This window comes from Mesoplodon densirostris, chromosome 2, assembly GCF_025265405.1.
Source record: "Mesoplodon densirostris isolate mMesDen1 chromosome 2, mMesDen1 primary haplotype, whole genome shotgun sequence".
Taxonomy (NCBI): Eukaryota; Metazoa; Chordata; class Mammalia; order Artiodactyla; family Ziphiidae; genus Mesoplodon; species Mesoplodon densirostris.
In genome coordinates, this window is record NC_082662.1 from 19,971,588 (window position 1) to 19,993,202 (window position 21,615).

The following is a 21,615-nucleotide window of genomic DNA, read 5'->3' on the forward strand; positions in this document are numbered from 1 at the left end:
CTTTTGACCCTTCAGGGATATTCCGCCCTGCTTTGGTCTATTTTGGGGGTGGCCAGCTGGGGTTCTCAGGAGTGCACGAGATGAATGAAAACTAAGAGTCTGCGGAAGGGCTAGCGGTATATAACAGGAGGAAGACACGCCTGAGGTGGAAACAGAGCCCTGCCCTGTGGTTAACCCACTGGCAAAAGTGCCCAGGAATTTGGGGTTCCTGCGGGAACAATTTCCTTTTACAAATGCCTCTGGTCTTAGGGTCTCAGGACAATGCATCCATCCACCCTTTTCTCAGGCTGATGTGGCCAAAATGGTGATAGCATGGGCCAGAAGACAGGAGAGCCAGTGTCTGCCCCCAGGGCACGTCCCCTCACTGGGCCTCAGCCCCCTCATCTGTGAACCCACAAAGAGGCAAGTGCGGGTGTGGAGGTCTATAGTTTTCAACCCCACTCCGGGCCTCCATGAGGAACTCAGGGAAAGGGGGCCCGATTGGCAGTGGCTTCGAGCAGCAAGTCCCCTTTACCCGCTCCACCGACAGGCCTCAGCATGGGATGCCGTCACAGATGGGGCCTCTCTGCTGAGTCCAGGGATTTCGGGGTCACTGAAGCCCTTCTGGTTCAAACTGTCTACAACCCTGAGAAGTGCCCCTTGTAAGACGCCCTTCCTCCTTTCTGCTTTCTCCCCTCTCCCCGCCCCAACTCCATACACTAATGTCTGGCATCAAAGTTTCCATGCCTCTGATAGCAGAGGAGAAGGGAGAGGCAGGGAGCATACTTCAAGCAAGAAAATGACACCTTTTTGTTCAGAATGGGGATCTCAGAAATGAAAGATCCCTGGGCGCCCTCAGGGAGCAACCAGGAAAAGTGGGATGAGTTCTCTCTTTTTTTTTTTTTTTTGCAGTACCCGGGCCTCTCACTGTTGTGGCCTCTCCCGTTGCGGAGCACAGGCTCCGGACGCGCAGGCTCAGCGGCCATGGGCCACAGGCCCAGCCGCTCTGCAGCGTGTGGGATCCTCCCAAACCGGGGCACGAACCGGCGTCCCCCACATCAGTAGGCGGACTCTCAACCACTGCGCCACCAGGGAAGCCCCGGGATGAGTTCTCCTGAGGAGATTGTTTCTTAGTACCCAGGTGAAGAGCAGGTTGGGGGGAAGCCCAGGGACACTGGCCACCTGGGCAGACGAAAATGGGGACCAGGTCTTTGCCCATCGCTGGCCTGGCTGGGTTGGAAACAGAGTCAGACATGAGAAGCCAAACCTGCATTTTCAAAGCATCGGTTTACATCAGTGACGTCTCTGAGCACCCGTGCTCCTCTTTTGCAGAGCCCTCCTCTTCGTTAACTCTGGTGTCAGCTCGTTAGCAGGCCTTTGAAATCCCCTGAATGGAATGTGCGCCAAGACTCAATTCAACAAGCACACACTGAAGTCTGCTGTAGGCCAGGGCCCAGGAGGGGGCACCAGGATACAGGCGGTTGGCAGCTTAGATGTTCTAGGAATGGGATGGAGGAGATGCAGCAAAGCAATGCAAGATGGGTGGGACAAGTTCTCGTGGCTCGTAGACTTGAGTTGGGATCATTCATTCGACCCATTTTTGAGGGGCTTTGGGGGTCTGGAAAGGACAATGACTGCTGCCCAAGGAGTTCCGGCTGGGTGGAGACAAGATGTGCATGCCCATTACCACCCTGCCAAGCAGAAGGTGCTCGGGCATTCAGGGGAAGGTGTGCTGGCTTCCACCCGGGAGACGCCAGGAAACGGTGTGGGAGCCTGGAGCTGCTGCCAGGCTCATCTTCACTCTGCCTGACCCTGGCTGTGCCACGTACTTAACCCTCTTTGTGTCTCAGAGTCATTATCTGAAAAGTGGGGATAATAACGGGACTTAGCTCCCAGGGTAATCGATGATGGGGATTAAATGAGTTCATAAAGGCAACATCTTCAAGGGGAGCCTGGCACACTGTCTGTGCCAGCCAAGTGTTTACAGTTTCCACCAGCGTGTCCTGCAGACCCCTGAGGAAGGGGTGCTGGTGACTGATATGGAAGAGGTCAGGCTTCTAGAGCAGGAAGGTCGGGCAGACCCCACTGTGGTTCAAACACGCAGCTGAGTGCACATGTGGGGAAATTATCCCCTTGAATGTGGCGGTCTCTGCAAACTGAACTTCCTTTCATTGAAAAAATCTCTGACATTGGGTTTCCCTGGTGGCGCAGTGGTTGAGAATCTGCCTGCTAATGCAGGGGACACGGGTTCGAGCCCTGGTCTGGGAAGGTCCCACATGCCGCGGAGCAACTAGGCCCGTTGAGCCACAACTACTGAGCCTGCGCGTCTGGAGGCCGTGCTCCGCAACAAGAGAGGCCGTGATAGTGAGAGGCCCGCGCACCGCGATGAAGAGTGGCCCCCGCTTGCCACAACTAGAGAAAGCCCTCGCACAGAAATGAAGACCCAACACAGCCAAAAAAAAAAAAAAAAAAATTAATAAATAAATAAAAAGTCAAGCATTTGAAGCCCTTTAAAAAAAAAAAAGAAAAATCTCTGACATTAAAAAATGCATTTAAAAATATCTCTGGTCTGGTGCCTTACCAAGGCAATAAGTGAACCGTATTAACTTTGTACAATTTCACCACAAATTAAACACTGTCCTGCTTACCACTGGGGAGGGTGGATTTGCTGTCAGGCTATGTCTGAAATTAACAAGTATTTTAAAATTGTGCATCTAGAGGAAAGGGTGTCTGTATCCTACCAGTATCCCTTCATGTGTGCCTGGAAGGGATTAATCAGGTTTAGGATCATGGAATAGTAATCCCTGGCAAGGGCCTACCTATTATAACATCCTTATTTTTAAGATGAGGAAACAGAGGTGCAAAGACTTTAAGGGAGTGTCCTTAGCGTTACACAGCTTGGGAAATAGTGACCACAATCCAGGGTGGCATGGGGACAGAATCGGGAGGTGGGGGAGGAAAGTGTCTCTCGGGTGGCTGGGCTATGCTCTGTCCCAGATTAGGCATGTCTCTTCATGCCCCCAGTGTCAGCAGCACATCTGTAAATAACTGTAAAATATTCAGGGAAGCAGACTTCATTTCTAGCAGCCAAAATTGCCAGTCTGGACACCGAGCTCAGTGAAGGATTCCTCGTACACAGCAGTCAGATTCTCATGGGGGATGTGAGCTGGGCAACGAGGCCCTGAAGTTTCTCTCCAAAGTCAGACTGATAAGGTAAGAGCACATTTCAGAGGGCACTGATTCTCTGTGTTAAAGGTGTGCTAGGGGCTTCCCTGGTGGCGCAGTGGTTGAGAGTCCGCCTGCCGATACAGGGGACATGGGTTCGTGCCCCGGTCCGGGAAGATCCCACAGGCCGCGGAGCGGGTGGGCCCGTGAGCCATGGCCGCTGAGCCTGCGCGTCTGGAGCCTGTGCTCCGCAACGGGAGAGGCCACAGCAGTGAGAGGCCCACGTACCGCAAAAAAAAAAAAAAAGAAAAAAAAAGGTGTGCTAGATGTGTCACAGAATGAATGTGAGGACACAATCAAGTCATGAGATGAGGCACAGGGTGTGTACGATTAATGTCATAAGAAGGGTGGTGAGACACCAGAGTTTTAAAATCTGCTTTTAATTTGTATTGCCTCACTAAATTATTGGGTGATGTTAAACAGAATTCTTAACTTCTCAATGCCCATCCCTCTCAGGAAAAATGAAAATAATGAGCTGGCAATAAGACATTTTCTTCCTGTTTTTATAGCTTGAAGAACCTAAAAAAGTATAATAATCCAAACTGTACATTTCAAATGAGGAAACTGAAGCCCGGAAAAGTCAAGCGATTAGTCTAAACCCAGTCAGCTAGTAACAGAGCAAAACCCAGGGGACAGGGTTTATGGATCCCATGCCCTTTCTAAAAAATTCCATACTTATTTACAAAGTGCTTTCAAATGCTTAGATGAACATTTTCACATTGTCAGACCAACACAACCACGTTTGAAAAGTACTAGTCAAATTTCTGAGCTATTTCTCTCTTTATCGGATGCTGCCTATAGCTCTGGCTGGCTGCCACCTTGGTTCCTTCAGCAGAAAAATTTCTGAAAAGTAATAGTCATTTAAAATGCAAACTTTAAAAGCCAGACCATTCAGTTTCTGGATTTAAGTCGTCAGAACATGATCATGTAGAATGGGGCCTACGCACACGACATCTTCCCCTATCTTGAGCTTGGTCTGTTTGGCGGAAGCATTTTCAGAAACTCACTCGCTGACTTTCACAGATGGACTTGATGGCTTTGTGGGCCACAGAGGGAGGTGTGGTGCCATGTGTGGACAGAGCATGAGGCTTAGGAGTGAGCTGGGCCTGGGTTTGAGGTCTAATTCTTTCAACGTTGATTCAGCCGATATTCATGTGGGGCCTCTTATGTGTCAAACCCTGCATTGTGAGACCTCGGGTGGGTCAGTCATTTAACTTCCCTAAGCCCGGGTTTCCTCTTCTGTTAAATTAAGGTATAAACCCTTCCTCTTAGCATTGTTCAGAAGATTAGAAATATGGTCTAAAACTGGTTTCACGCATAGTAGGGATCGGTAAATGGTGGCTGTCATTATTTTTATTGGAGATTGGCTGCAGATATCTGAGAGATGGACAGTATATTATCGGTAAATTGACAAATGGAAAACCAGACAAAAAAGAGACAGAGAGACAGATGGACAGTTAAAACATAGAGAGGAGGGCTTCCCTGATGGAGCAGTGGTTGAGAGTCCGTCTGCCGATGCAGGGGACATGGGTTCGTGCCCCAGTCCGGGAAGGTCCCATATGCCGCGGAGCGGCTGGGCCCGTGAGCCATGGCCGCTGGGCCTGTGCGTCCGGAGCCTGTGCTCCGCAACGGGAGAGGCCACAACAGTGAGAGGCACGCGTACCGCAAAAAAAACAAAACAAACAAACAAAAAAAACAACATAGAGAGGAAACTCCTGAGCGGATAGCTTATTTATCACCGTTGGAGAAAAACTGCAAGTAATTAAAAATATATGTGTGTGTGTACACACACACTATATTCTTTACTACTTTCTTTCTTGGAATCCTAAAATATCAGAAGTGGAGGGAACTTAAACATTCTCTAGCTCAGCGCTCTTGTTTACAAAGGAGGAAACAGGCCAAGGGGCACAGGGCTTGCCGAGGACTCACCTGCGTTCAGGACCCAGATCTCCCCATCCCCTCTCGCCATCTTGGCGAGGGGGTAGGATGAAAAACATTTTTAGAATGCAGCAAAAGGTAACTGACATGATGACTCCTCCAAAAGAATGTTATTCTAAAGGTCCTAGTTAAACGAATAAAGGAATGAAGATGTTAAAAGACTCTTGCGTCTGCGAGTTGCTTCCTCCCCCTGCTGGTGAGAGGGGAGAATATCAGACCTGGGCTTTCAGCCGGTGAAATTACAGAAGTTAGGTGAGGACCCGGCAGGACCCAAGCAGAACGTTCCAGATCAAAGAGAAAAAGAGACACAGATATTTGGGGAAGAGGGTAAGGAAGGCGGAAATGCAGGAACAGTTCTAACACATTGTCAAAGGAAGCTTAAAAAAGAGGGGGGTGTCATCACAAAGGTAATTTTACGTTTATTAGACTCGTTTATTTTTCTTTTATGTTATTTGAAGAACGTCTTGTTCTTCCTGTCATGTTTTGAGTGAGGCTGGGGGGAGGGGGGAGGAAAGGATTTTTATCTTTTACTTCATACGTCTGGGATTTTTGCATATTTGATTTTTATAATAATTTTTTGTGTGTGTGTGTGGTACGCGGGCCTCTCACTGTTGTGGCCTCTCCCGCTGCAGAGCACAGGCTCCCGACGCACAGGCTCAGCGGCCATGGCTCACGGGCCCAGCCGCTCCGCGGCATGTGAGATCTTCCCGAACCGGGGCACGAACCCGTGTCCCCTGCATCTGCAGGCGGACTCTCAACCACTGCGCCACCAGGGAAGCCCCTATAGTAATTTTTAAAATACATTTCTTGTTAAAAAACGTTTAGTTTCAGTGTGGCCCCATAAGTCCAGACATGTTTTCCACTGGATTTAATATCTTTCCAGCTCATTCCTCCAGCCCAGTCAGAGCGCACAGCTGGAGAGGGTGCTGCAGCTCCTTGGATGACACTGCCCTCTACTGGTCACAGAGGCAGACGCACCAGCCAGACTCGCGTGTCTGTCCCCTGAGGCTAAAATCCAGACTAAAAGTAAAGTATCTCTAAGACAACGTCATTACCTTTTTATGGTAAAACCTCTTGGCTTGACTATTAAATCCTTTTTTTTCTGATTCTGGAATCCTGGAAGGCTGATATTTAAAAGGAATGGAGGATTGTGTTGGATACGCAGCAGTAAAACCTAAACAACAAAAATAGAATAAAAAATAGCACAAAACACAGAACTGACGAATGCACAAAACACAGAGCTATCTGTTAACATTTTATTTTAAACGGAATAAAAAGAGAAACTTGCCTTTTGACAAGAGATAAACATGAAACTGGATTTTTTTTTAAGACCCTCTTAGTAATTTATTGATTCCCGCCCCGCCATCCACCGCCCCCGCCCTCGCACCCAAGCACCTCCAGCTCTTAAACTAGTGAGACTTGGTCACACAGCTGAAGCATATTATCAAGGGAAGAGGAAGGATCTGACAGGAAAGGCGTTCTTGCCAAGGAGGAAGGGGACACAAAACCATTTGGAGCAGCCTTGGAAGAGAGCCAGGCAGGGGGACAGAGCAAGAGTCCTCACTCATCCTCAGCCCAGAGTCACAGATCAGCGAAGCACCGTAAAGATACAGAGAGGTCAGGAAACCCCAGAGCAGAGTGGGGCTCGCGCTCATTCTTCAGGACACAGTGCAACACAAGTGTAAGTTTAGGTTTCTGCTTTGAGCAGACTTGGGGTGAAAAAGCAGAAGGGGATCATTTATAGAAAATCAAGTTAAAATTTTATATGTCTGGGTTGTGATGTATAAATGATATATGAACTCCCCCTTTTCCTTCCTTCCACTCCCGATGAATGGTGCAGAGAACCAGAGAAGAGAGAGCTACACAGAGAAAGAGTTCCAGAGACGTGCACTAGGTTCCCCTCAAGTAGCTTCCTGAGTATCAATCAGCCCAGGCATGTGAGAAAACTCCCCAAGGGGAAAGATTCACCTGAAAAAGTTAGGGTAAACAATACCTGAACACTGGGAACAGGAATAGCTCCTGTTCCCACAAGTCAGAGTGGAAAACCTCATAATTCATGGGACACAAGGAGAATATGCAGAAGGGTTTTGCCTCAGAAATAGGGTAAAATTACCCCTAGGCTAAATGCTTCTCTGGTTCCAGCTAACAAAGCTTAAAAGCAAGACTTGAAAAAATCAAACTTCCCAAGTAATTTAACTGCATCCCAGAACAAAGCACAAGAATTCATAGGACTACTAAAATATACAGTACCCAACAGGTAAAAATAACTGGCATTTGATTAAAAATTAATGGGCATACAAAGAAGGGAAAAAATGCAATTCACAATGAGGAGAAAATAAACAATCGATCAAAGCCAACTCAGAAATGATATAGATGATAGAATACAAGAACATTACATTATTACAATAATAATTGCATTTGATATGTTCAAGAAGCTGGAAAAAAGATTGAACTTATTAAGTAGGTACATGGAAGATATCAAGAAGATCCAAATCAAACTTCTACAGATGAAAACTAAAAAGTCTGAGATTAAGAATACACTAGACACTGCAGAAAAAAGACTAGTGAACTTGAAGACATTGAAATACAAACTATTCAAAACAAAACACAGAGAGAAAAAGGACTAAAAAATACAGAGTATCAGTGAGCTTTGTGAAAACTTCAAGGAACCTAATATATGTTCCACAGAAGAGAGGTGGGAGAGAGGAAATAGAAAAAAATTTTTCAAGAAAAAAGTAGCTGAAATTTTCCAGATTTGATTTAAAAAAAAACATAAACCTGCAGATCAAAGAAAGGCAGTGAAACTCAGGCACATGAAATAGGAATTTAACTACACCAAGGCACATAATAATCAAATTGCTTTTTGGTTTTTTACTTTTAATTTATTTTTTTTTTTTAAGTTTTTGGCCTCACCACATAGCATGTGGGGATCCCAGTTCCCTGACCAGAGATCAAACCTGTGCCCCCTGCAGTGGAAGCATAGAGTCCTAACCACTGGACAGCCAGGGAAGTCCCCATCAAATTGTCTTTTTAAAGTGATAGGAAGTCATAAAATCAGGCAGAGAAAAAAAGACACATAACACACAAAGCAACAAATATAAGAATAACAGCAGATGACCATCAGAAACAACATCTGTTAAGGTACCAGAAGGGAAAAACTATCACCCTAGAATCCTGTACCCTGTAAAAATATCTCTCAAAGATGAAAGCAAAATAAAGACTTTTGAAGATATACAAAAACTAAAAGAATTAATCACCAGTAACCTGGAACTACAAGAAATAGAGGGAGTCCTTCAGGCAAGAGAAAAATGATACCGGTTGGAAATCTGGATCTACATAAAGGAATGAAGAGCTCTGGAACTAGTAAATATGTAGGTAAATGTAAAATGTAGAACCCTGAGTATAAATTGATGCATTTAGATATAAACATAAAATTTAAATCATTTTTAAAATAATTGACTATTTAAAGCAAAAATAATAACACTATTGTGGCATTTATAATGTATGTAGAAGACGTTTGACAGCAACAGTGCAAAGGCAAGGAAAGAAAAAATAAAAATATACTGTTGTAAGGTTCTTCTACTATATGTGAAGTGTAATACTATCCCTTGATGGTAGAATGTGATAAAATTAAAGATGTATATTATAAACTCTGTAGTACAGATCAGCAAACTTTTTCTATAAAGGGCCAGATAGTAAATATTTAAGGCTTTGCAGGCTCTATTGTCTCTATTGAAACCATTCAGCTCTGCCATTATAGAGTGAAAGAGCCACAGACAACACATAAACAAATAGAGGTAACTATGTTCCAATAAAATTTTATTTATAGAAACAGGCCACAGGTCAGATTAGGCCCAAGGGCCAAAGTTTGCCAACCCTTGCTCTAAAGCAACCACAAAGAAAACACTGCAAAGAGTTATTCCTAAAATGCCAACAAAGTAGACAAAATAGAAACAAAAAAAAATTCAATACAAAAGAATCCAGAAAATGTAAATAAAGAACAGATGGGACAAATAGAAAGCAAATAGATAGATGGTAGGCTTAAACTCACACACCAATAAGCACATTAAATTTAAATAGTCTAAATATCCCAATTACAAGACAGAGATGGTTGGATTGGATAAAAAAGAAAGACCTAACTACATGATGTCTACAAGAAATATACTCAATATAAACCCAGGAATAGGTTAAAAGTAAAAGTATGGGGAAAAGATACACTATGCTATCAAAAGAAAGCTAGGTATTAGTATCAGACAAAGCAGATTGCAGAGCAAAAAATATTACATGCAATAAAGAAGGTAATTTCATAATGATAAAGCAGTCAATTCCTCAAGAGAATATAACAATTCTAAGCACTGATATACTCAATAACAAGAAATTCAAAATACAGGAAATAAAAACTGATAGAACTGCACAAAGAAATAGAAGATTCCACAATAATTGTCAGAGATTTCAAAATCCCTCCCTCGGGCCTCCCTGGTGGCGCAGTGGTTGGGAGTCCGCCTGCCGATGCAGGGGACGCGGGTTCGTGCCCCGATCCCGGAGGATCCCACGTGCCGCGGAGCGGCTGGGCCCGCGAGCCATGGCCGCGGGGCCTGTGTGTCCGGAGCCTGTGCTCCGCAACGGGAGAGGCCACAGCAGTGAGAGGCCCGCGTACAGCAAAAAAAAAAAAAAAAAAAAAAAAAAAAAAAAAATCCCTCCCTCAATAATTTAAGCAAGTAGATAGAAGATCAATAGACATCCACGACTCGAACAATACTATTACCTAACTTGACCTAACTGACATTTATAGCACACTCCACCTATCAATTCTATACAATCTATCCTAGAAAACTGAAGAGAAAAAGACATTTCCCAAATCATTCTATGAGGCCAGTTACTACCATGTTACCAAAGCCAGACAGAGTCATTACAGAAGGTGAGAGGGAATCACTATAGATCATTAACCCTCATAAATATACATGCAGAAATTCTTATAAAAATGTTAGCAAATTAAACTCAACAATATATAAAAAAGATAATACATCATGATGAAATGAGGTTTATCCCAGTGATCCAAAGATAGGTTAACATTTGACGATCAATGTAATTCACCATATTGACAAACTAAAAAAGAAAAACTATATGATCATGTCAATAGAGGCAGAATGGAATCATACAATATGTACTCTTTTTTGTCTGGTTTCTTTCACTGAGCACAGTTATTCTGAGATTCATCCATGTTGTTCAAGTATCAATACTTCCTTGTTTTTTATTGCTGAGTAGTATTCCATTGTATAGAAATGTGACAATTTTTTATCCATTGTTGATGAAAATTTGAATTGTTTCTAGATTGGAAGTATTTCAAGTAAAGCTATTAACAACATTCAATCCTAAGTCTTAAAATGGACATAAGTTTTCATTTCTCTTGGGTAAATACCTAGGAGAGGAATGGCTGTATCATAGTTTAACATTTTTGAGAAACTGCCAAACCCTTCTCCAAAGTTGTTCTATCTTTGTATATCTCCACTATTAGTGTATGAGAGTTACTGTTACTTCACATCCTCAACAACAATGGGCAGTCTTTTTTTTTTTTTTTGGCTGTGTTGGGTCTTTGTTGCTGCATGCGGGCTTTCTCTAGTTGCGGTGAGCAGGGGCTACTCTTCGTTGCGGCGTGCGGGCTTCTCATTGCAGTGGCTTCTCTTTTTGCTGAGCACACGGGCTTCAGTAGTAGTGGCTCATAGGCTCAATAGTTGTGGCTCGTGGGCTCTAGAGCACAGGCTCAGTAGTTGTGGCGCACGGGCTTAGTTGCTCCACGACATGTGGGATCTTCCCAGACCAGGGCTCGAACCCATGTTCCCTGCATTGGCAGGCAGATTCTTAACCACTGCACCACCAGGGAAGTCCCATGGGCAGTCTTTTTAATTCCAGCCATCCCATTAGATGTGTAGTGGTATCTCATTGTGACTTTAATTTGCATATCTCTAGTGACTAATGATGTTGAGCATCTCTTCATATGCTATTTGCTATCTGTTTATCTTTTTTTTGTTTTTTTTTGGTGAAGTGTCTGTTTAGTAGACGGTGAAAGCACTATGTAAAATTCAGTGTTCTTTTATGATTAAAAGAAAACCCTAGCAAACTAGAAATAGAAGCAAATTTCCTTAATCTGATAAAAGGTATCTATGACAAAAGCCTACACCAAACATGATACTGAAAGCTTTCTCTTGAGATAGAGAACGAAACCAGGTTGACTGCTTTCATACTTCTGTTCAACATTGTACTGAAGAACTCTAACCAGTATAAAGGCCAAGAAAAATAAATAAAAGTACATAGATCAGAAAGGAAGGAAATAAAGCTGTCATTATTCATAGACAAGATTGTATATGGAGAAATTTCAAAAGAATCTATAGATAACCTATTAGAGGTAATAACTGAATATAGCAATGTCAATATACAAAAATCAATTAATTTTATTTCTATGCCAGCAGCAAACAATTAGAAAATGAAATTAAAATAGTACCATTTACAACAGCATAAAAATCAAATGCCTAGAATAGATATATAGAAGATATGCAAGGCCTTTGCATAGAAAACTATAAAACATTATTGAGAAAAATTTAAGAAGACTTAAATAAAAGGAAGGATACACATGAACTGGAGAACTCAATATTGTAAAGATGTAAATTATCCCCAACTTGATGTCTAGAATCAATGCAATCTAAATCAAAATGACAGTAAAGATATTTTTAGGACATTAATGTGATGATTCTAAAATTTATATGGAAATTCAGTGTGGCCAAGAGTAGCCAAGATAAACATAGTACATAGTTGAAGGAATTATACTAGATAAGAAAAAAACTTTGTTATAGAGTTACAGTAATTAAAGGTGGTATTTGAACAGCATAAAGAATCCAGAAGCAGACCTGCATATACATAGACATGATTTACAACAATGATAGCACTGCGGAGTAGTAGAAAAAGAATGCTCTTTCAATAAATGGTGCTGGGCAATTGGATATACATACTGAAAACAATAGATTTGGACATCTTCATACCATGCACACAAACAATTCCCAGTGAATTGTAGGTCTAGATGTGAAAGGTAAAATAATACAGTTATTAGAAGAAATTATTTTGGGATAGGCAAAGATTTCTTAAATAGGACAGACATATACACTATAAGGTAAAATATTGATAAAATGGCCTATAGTAAAATCAAGAGCTTCTCTTCATTAGCACACCATTAAGAGAATGTAAAGGAAAGTCACAGACTGAGGGAAGATATTTACCTATAGCCAACAAACGGATACATTTCTAGAATGTTTTCAAGAACTCCTAAGAAAAGAAAAACCCAATAGAAAAAATGGGTAAAAAACTGGAACAGTCACTTCTCCAAAGAGAATATCCTAAAAGTCGGCCAACACATGAAAAAGTGCTCAATCTTTTTGATCAAAGGACAATGCAAATTAAAACCTTTATGAGCTAAAAATGTTGGTGAGGATGTGGAGCAACTGGAATGATCTTACATTGCTTGTAAGGAAGTAAAATTGGCACACTCACTTTGGAGAACTAGTGGTATCAACTAAGCTGATCATAAACACACTCTATGACCCAGCAATTCTCCTAGGTATAGACCCAAGGAATATATACATACATGTCCCAAAAGACATGAACAAGAAGAGTCATAAAAGCTTTTAGTCATAGTACCTCAAAACAGGAAACAATCCAGATGTCCTTCAATAGTATAATGGATAAACTAATTGTGGTATATTAGAACAAAGAATGCTATGCCATTTTATGGCAATGAAAATGAACTAATCACTGATACATGAAACATGAAGTTAAATCTCTCAAACCTGAGAGAAAAAAGCCTGAGAGAAAAGAGTTCACATTGTAGGATTCCAACGTATATAAAGTTCAAAACAGACTAAAGTAATTAATGATATTAGAAGTCAGGATAGCTGTAGTGTTTATGTTTGCAGAGAAGGGGGATAATGCCCAGGGAAGGGACAAGACAAGGGCTTCTGGGATGCTGTTGTTTATCACGGGGTCTGAGAAGTGATTCCATAGGTGGTGGTTTCTTTGTGAATATTCATTAAGCTGTACAATGATGATTTGTTTTCTGAATATATATTAAGCTTCAATTTTAAAGTATTAAAGAAAAGGAGAGAGCACTAATCAAAAGATGGGAGGAAGAAAGAGAGGTCCAGCTGTGGGTTTGAGAGCAGCAGGGACTCTAGAGGCCCACCAGGGAGGTGGTCATACCCCTAAAAGAAAAAGCAGTGGAGTGAGTGAGGATGAGTGGGGAATCAGCAATGATTCCCCAAGCCCAGAGGTAGTCCCGGATTAGTGCATACTAACAAAACCAAAGGAATACATGGGCTGAGACAGTGGACCTCTCACCTGTCTGGATGGATGACCCATGATCTGAGTACTTCTCCCCTCCCTCACCCAGACTCCCATCATCACATCACCTTTTTCCACTGAGAAAGATCCAGAACTTGAAATAAGGAGGAATAGCATTTGTGCCAGTAATGGCTGGAGTTTAACTTTCCAACAACCTGGCAGAATGGGGGCTTGGGTTAAGTTTTAGGAAATAAAGTAAGATCTCTTCCTCCTTCTCTCCCCCTCATCCTTTCTTCTCATAGTTTCTTCCCAATTATCACCCTAGAGGCAGTGGGAGAATGACCAAAGCAATCTATTTGATATACTTAAGAGTGGCCTTGGGGCTTCCCTGGTGGTGCAGTGGTTGAGAGTCCGCCTGCTGATGCAGGGGACATGGGTTCGTGCCCCCGTCCGGGAGGATCCCACATGCCGCGGAGTGGCTGGGCCCGTGAGCCATGGCCGCTGAGCCTGTGCGTCCGGAGCCTGTGCTCCTCAACGGGAGAGGCCACAACAGTGAGAGGCCCGCGTACAGCAAAAAAAAAAAAAAAAAAAAAAAAAAAGAGTGGCCTTGTAGGTATAACCCAGGATTTACTATATTCCCCTAAAATTTGCTCTTACATACTAAAATGCACATATGTCAGGAGCTCTCGTCCCCAGAGACCTCTGTTATAAAATTCACTAGACCTTTCTGTACTTTGCCAGCCTTTCTGGAATATTTTTTGCCAGAGTGTTGGTCTTTTTGCATGGAGTTGCCCATCTTGGCAAAGTTCTGTGATATATTCCATGTGTTTGATGAAAAACTTGACTGCATGTTCTTCTAAGCACCTGAAACAGCAAAATACAGCATTTGTAGGATCACTTCACAATCTTGGTAAGTATGTTGATTGGGTTCTGTTGTATCTGCAGGATAAACTGAGAAATCTTGTGGGTAGAGGCTGAGATTTACCAAGTTCTATGACCCCAAATCCCAAACACATTGCACTGCTTGTAGTAGGAACTCTGTAAGTGTTCTCTGTTGATGTTGCTTACAGAGCTCCTGTAGGCTTGAATTTTATAAATTTATTTCTACTGAGATAAGTTACATACAATATAATTCATCGGTTCAAAGTGTACATTTTTAAGTTTTGGCAAGTGTTTACAGTTGTGTAAAATACCACAACAATTAAGATCTAAATATATCCAACCTCCCCCACCCCAAAGCTCCCTATGTCTCTTTGCAGTCAATACCCTCCTAACCCTGGCATCTGGAAACCATTGCTTTTCTTTCTGTCACAATAGTTGCCTTTTCTAGAATGTCATATATGTGTAATCATACAGTATATACTGTTTTGTGTCTATTTTTTTTTCACTTAGCACAATGCTTTTGAGATTCTTCCATGTGGTAGCATGTATCAATAATTTGTCCCATATATGTATGACTGATTCACTTTGTTATAAAGCAGAAACTAATAAAAAAAAAAGAAAAAGAAAAAATAATAATAATAATTTGTCCCAGTTGCTACACATTCTCACCAACACATTTGGTAAGTCTTACTAATTTTAGGCATTCCAGTGATTGTATAGTGGTATCTCATTGTCATTTTAATTTGTATATTTTCATGTACTTATTTGCCATTTGTTTACAACCTTTGGTGAAGTGTCTGTTCAAATCTTGACTATTTTTTTAAACAATTGGATTATTTCACTATTGAGTTATAGAAGTTCTTAATATATTCTGGATACAAGCCCTTTATCATATATGTGTTTTAGAAATATCTGCTCCCAGTCTGAGGCTTGCCTTTTCATTTTCTTTCTTTTTTTCCAGTACGCGGGCCTCTCACTGTTGTGGCCTCTCCCATTGCGGAGCACAGGCTCCCGACGCACAGGCCCAGCGGCCATGGCTCACGGGCCCAGCCGCTCCGCGGCATGTGGGATCCTCCCGGACCGGGGCACGAACCTGTGTCCCCTGCATCGGCAGGCGGACTCTCAACCACTGCGCCACCAGGGAAACCCACCTTTTCATTTTCTTAACAGTGTCTTTTCAAAAGCAAAAGTTTTCATCTTGATCAGGTCGAATTTATCGATTATGATTTTTTGTTTGTTTGTTTGTTTTTTGTTTTTTTTCTTTGTATCGATTTTTTTTTATGGTTTGTGATTCTTTTTTGTCTTGTCTAAGAAATCTTTGCCTAACTCAAGGTCACAAATATTTTCTTCTATGTTTTCTTCTAGAAGTTTTATACTTTTAGCTATTATGCTTAGGTCTAAGATTCATTCTGAATTAAGTTTTATATTTGGCATGAGATATAGGTCAGGTTTGTTTTATTGCATTTAAATATTCAATGGTTCTAGCACCATTTGTTGAAAAGAATATCCTTTTCTCTATTGAATTATTTTGGCATAGTCATCAAAAGTCCAAGAATTCTGTTCTTTTGACCTATATGTATACCCTTATACCAACAGCGCACTATCTTGGCTTTATAAGTTTTGAAATCAAGGTAGTTGCAACTTTGTTTTTCACTTTCAAAATTATTTTGACTATACTAGTTCTTTTTAAAGTTATTATTATATAAGTTTCAGGAGTACAGAATTGTAGTTTGACACCTGTGTACGCTACAAAATGATCACCACCACAGGTCTAGTTACCATCCATCACCATACAGTTGATGCCCTTCACACGTTTCACGCCCCCCCCCCAACACACTTCCCTCTGGGAACCATTGGTACTAGCCCTTATAAGCTCTTTCGAATTACCATGCAATTTATACAACTAGCAGGTCAATTTCTACCAAAAAACCTCTTTGGATTTGAATTGAAATTTCACTGAACCTATAAAACAATTTAGAGAGAATTAATATCTTAACTTTGTCGAGTGTTATGATCCATTAATGTGGTATGTTTCTCCAATTATTTTCAACATTAAGTATGACAATGTTAATTGTAGGTTTTCTTATAAAAGCATTTTATCACTTCCAATCCTAGTTTCTTCAGAGATTTTAACAGGAACAGGTGTTGAATTTTATCAAATACTTTTTCTGCATCTATGGAAATGATCATATTATTATTCTTTTTGGGTATTCTAATGGGATTATATTGATTGATTTTCAAATGTTAAAACAATCTAGTATTTCTGGAATAAATTCTACTTGATCATGATATACTATCAATTTTGTATATTTCTGAATTCAATTTACTAAGATTTTGCCAAGGATCTTTTTGCATCCACATTCATGAAAGATATTAGCCTGCAGTTTTCTCTTTTTTGTAATGTCTTTGGGTTTGGTATCAGAGTAATGCTGGATTCATAAAATGAGTTTCTCTTTTATTTTCTGGAAGAGTTTGTGTAGAATTGGTGCTATTTCTTCCTTAACTTTTTGATAGAATTTATGAGTAAAGCCATTTGGGCCAGGAGTTTTTTCAGTGGGAAGGTTTTTTAATGACAAACTCCATTTGCTTGTTAGATATAGGGTCTTCAGATTATCTATGTCTTCTTGAGTGAGCTTTGGTAATTTGTGTCTTTCAAGGAAGATTTTCCATTTCATCTCTGTCGTGTAACTTATTGGCATTAAGTTGTTCATAATAGTCCCTTTTTATCCTTTATGTCTGTAAGTTCTGTAGTAATATCCCTCCTTCATTTCTGATATTGGTAATTTGCATCTTATATCTTTTTGTTAAGACTGGCTAGAGGTTTATGGATCTTTTCAAAAGAAAACAGCAAGGGGGTTCATTGATTTTTTTCCCATTTCTGTTTTCTATTTCATTTACTTCTACTATTACCATTATTATTTCCTTCTTTCTATTTACTTTAGGCTTCATTTGCTCTTCTTTTTCTAGCTTTTTAAGGTGGAAGCTTAAATCATGGAATTTAGACCTTTCTTCTTTCTTAATATAAGCATTTAATACTGTGAATTTTCCTCTAATCCCTGTTTTAACAGCATCTCATGTATGTTGAAATGTTGTGCCTTCATTTTCTTCCTAAACTAGCTTCTATTTTTCTTATATCTTTTGACATATGGTTTATTTGGAAGACTGCTGTTTAATTTCCAAGTAGCTGGAGGGATTTTGAGTTTTTCTGTTGTTATTGGATGGAGGTTTTTAAAAATAAATGTCAATTAGGTCAAATTGGTTGATAATGTTGTTCAAGTCTTTTATATCCTTATTGATTTTCTCTTTATTCATTCTATCAATATGGAGAGAAAAGTGTTGAAATCTCCCACATTATATTACTGTGAATTTGTTTATTTCTTTTTTAAGTTTTGTCAGTTTTTGCTCCATGTATTTTAAAGTACTGTTTGGTGCATGCACATTTATAATTTTTACCTCTTCTTGGTGAATTGAATCCTTTATCACTGTGAAATGCCCCTCTTTATCCCTGGTAATAGTCCTTGTTCTGAAGTCTATTTTTTCTGATATTAATATAGTCACTCCAGTTTTCTTTTGACTACTGTTAGCAAACTGTATCTTTTTGCATCCTTTTACTTTTAACCTATCTGTGTCTTTATATATTTATATATATATATATATATATATATATATTTTTTTTTTTTTTTTTTTTTTTTTTTTTTGCCGTATGCGGGCCTCTCACCGCTGCGGCCTCTCCCGTCGTGGAGCACAGGCTCCGGACGCACAGGCCCAGCGGCCATGGCCCACGGGCCCAGCCGCTCCGTGGCATGTGGGATCCTCCCGGACCGGGGTACGAACCCGTGTCCCCTGCATCGGCAGGCGGACTCTCAACCACTGCGCCACCAGGGAAGCCCCCTGTGTCTTTATATTTAAAGTTGGTTTCTTAAAGGTAACATATAGTTGAGTTGGATCTTGGTTTTTAAAAATCTGTTCTGGTTATCTCTTTTTTTTTTTTTTTAAGAAGATGTTGGGGATAGGAGTTTATTAATTAATTTATTTTTGCTGTGTTGGGTCTTCGTTTCTGTGCGAGGGCTTTCTCTAGTTGTGGCAGGCGGGGGCCAGTCTTCATCGCGGTGCGCGGGCCTCTCACTATCACGGCCTCTCTTGTCACGTAGCACAGGCTCCAGACGCGCAGGCTCAGTAGTTGTGGCTCATGGGCCTAGTTGCTCCGCGGCATGTGGGATCTTCCCAGACCAGGGCTCGAACCTGTGTCCCCTGCATTAGCAGGCAGATTCTCAACCACTGTGCCACCAGGGAAGCCCTGGTTATCTCTTTTTGATTGGAGTGTTTAAAATTTTTACATTTAATGTAAAAATTTATATGGTTGGATTTAAATCTACCATTCTCCTATTTGATCTTTGTTCCTTTTTTCCTTCATTCTTTTGGATTAAATGAGTATTTCTTATGATTCAATTTTACCTTCATTGCTGATTTATTAGCTATACCTATTTTATTTTTAGCAGTTGCTTTAAGGTTTAGCGTTTACATCTTTAATTTATCACAGTAAAAAAAAAACACCACTTCACATATAACGTAAGAAGTTTACAATAGTATACTTCCATTTCCCACATTCCATACTTTTTGTTATTTTGAGATACATTTTAGTTCTACATATATTATGAATCTCATGTTATTAGTTTTTTTAAAGACTTGTTTTAATTTTATTCATTTTTTGGCTGCATTGGGTCTTCGTTGCTATGCGCGGGCTTTCTCTAGTTGTGGCAAATGGGGACTACTCTTTGTTGTGGTGTACGGGCTCCTCATTGCAGTGGCTTCTCTTGTTGCAGAACTCGGGCTCTAGGCGCGCAGGCTTCAGTAATGCAGCACCCGGGCTCAGTAGTTGCAATATGTGGGCCCTAGAGTGCGTGGGCTTCAGTAGTTGTGGTGTGTGGGCTCAATAGTTGTGGCACGCAGTCTCAGTAGTTGTGGCACGTGGGCTTAGTTGCTCTGCAGCATGTGGGATCTTCCCAGACCAGAGACCGAACTCATGTCCCCTGCATTGGCTGCCACCAGGGAAGTCCCTCGTGTTATTTTTCATTTAAACAGTCAATCATTTTTTAAGGAGATTAAAATAAGAAAAAATGTATTTTATATTTACCATTGTCAGTGTTCTTTAATTCTTTGGGTTTATCTAAGCTTCTGTTTGGTATCATATTCCTTCTGTCTGCAGAACCTATTTTAACATTTCTTGTAGTGCAAGTCTTCTGATAATGCATTCTCTAGGTTTTTGTTTGCCTAAAATAATCTTTTTTTCTTTCATTTTCTTAGTCATTTTTATTGGTAATAGAATTCTGTGTTGACAGTTTCCCTCCTCTCCCCAACTTTAAAATATATTACTCCATTGTCTCCTGACTTGCATAGCTTATGATGAGTGATCCACTGTAATTCTTATCTTATGTCCTAATATATCTTTTTTACCCACTATTTTAAAGTTTTTCTGTTTATCACTTTTATTCAGAAATTTGATTTTGATGATGACTTTGCATCATTTTATTATTTTCTTTATGTTTTTACTATTTTGGATTCATTGAAATTCCTGAATCTGCAGATTTATAGTTTTCATCAAATTTGGAAAATATTCAGCCATTATTTTTTCAAAAAATTTTGAGCCTTTCCCCATCCTGGCTTCTTTCCTGGAGCTACAAGTATATGTATATAGATTACTTAATATTTTCCCACAATCACTGAGATTCTGTTCTTGCCCCTCCCCCGCACTTTCATTTGGACAGTGTATATTGCCTTCAAGTTCAATGATCTTCTGTAGTTTCTAATCTGCTGTTAATCCCACCTATTATATTTTTATTTCAAATATTGCATTTCTCATCTCTAGAAGTTACATTTGGGTCCTTTAAAAAAATATTTTCCATTTCTATCTTCATTATGTTCATGTTTTCCTTTACATATTTGAGCATGTTTATAATACCTGCTTTAATGTCCTTTTCTACTAATTTTTTTTTAATTTATTTATTTAATTTATTTATTTTTGGCTGCATTGGGTCTTCGTTGCTGCACATGGACTTTCTCTAGTTGCGGTGAGTGGGGGCTACTCTTCATTGCAGTGCATGGACTTCTCATTGTGGTGGCTTCTCTTGTTACAAAGCACGGGCTCTAGGCGTGCAGGCTTCAGTAGTGGTGGCTCAAGGGCTCTAGAGTGCAGGCTCAGTAGTTGTGGTGCATGGGCTTAGTTGCTCCACGGCATGTAGGATCTTCCCAGATCCTACTACTAATTTTACGATCTCTGTCACTTCTGGGACTCCTAATATTGACTGCCCTTTCTCTTGGATATGTGTCATATTTTCCTGTATTTTTCATGTCCAGTAATTTTGTACTGGATGCTGGACATTGTGAGTTTTACACTGTTGGGTACTGGATTTTGAAGTATTTCTGTAGAGTGTTGCATTTTTTTTTTCTGGCGTAATTTTCAGTAACTTACAGACCCATATGCTCCTTTCCAGCTTTTTAAGCTTTGTTATAGTGACTCCAGAGCAGCTTTTATTCTAGGAATAATTTATCTCCACTATTAAGACATGATATTTCTAGAGACTCTGCCCAATCAATCCTCATCTGATACAGTGTCTCTCTATTCTGGTTTATGGGAACATGAAGTAGTCCCAGTTCTGTGTAGGGCCCAGAAATTGGTCAGCCCACTGCTTTCTGGTTGTTCTTTCCCCAGTCTTAGTTTCTTCTCATGCATGTGCCCATCATTCCTCAGCCAAAGACTTGAGGAGAACTCTCTTCCTATTTCTGAACTTTTTATGTGCAGGTCCCTCCTTTACGGGGTTCTACCCTGTAAATTCCAGCTGCTTTGGTCTCCCTGAACTCTGATTTCTATCTCCCCAGCTCAGAAACTAAGGTTTCCCTCACCCTGAACTGTGGCCTAGAAACTGCCCCCAGCACTAAGCTGGAGCAATTGTGGGGCTCACCTTGTTTTTCTTCTCTCAGGGATTACAGTACTGGGCTCCCTGTTGCTCAATGTCTAAAAACCATGTTTCCTATATTTCTCTGTTTTTTTCGTTGTTAACAGCAGGAGCATGATTTAATTTTCATAGAAGTTAATCTTTCATGAACAGACTTGAGTTTTATTTTTATTTATTTATTTATTTTGCGGTACGCGGGCCTCTCACTGCTGTGGCCTCTCCCGTTGCAGAGCACAGGCTCTGGATGCGCAGGCTCAGTGGCCATGGCTCACGGGCCCAGCCGCTCCGCGGCATGTGGGATCTTCCTGGAACG

At 40.8% G+C, this 21,615-nt stretch overlaps 1 protein-coding gene across 1 annotated transcript in view; it reads right to left on the reverse strand.

Annotated features, from left to right (window-relative positions):
• STPG1 (sperm tail PG-rich repeat containing 1) overlaps positions 1 to 21,615 on the reverse strand; it is a 49,987-nt gene that overhangs the window by 27,632 nt on the left and 740 nt on the right. Inside the window, exons 2-3 of the mRNA XM_060080929.1 lie at positions 14,191 to 14,331; positions 6,198 to 6,316 (exon numbers count right to left, since the gene is read on the reverse strand). Coding sequence (XP_059936912.1) covers positions 6,198 to 6,316; positions 14,191 to 14,317 — 246 coding nt within the window. The 5' untranslated portion in view covers positions 14,318 to 14,331. The remainder of the gene's footprint in view (positions 1 to 6,197; positions 6,317 to 14,190; positions 14,332 to 21,615) is intronic.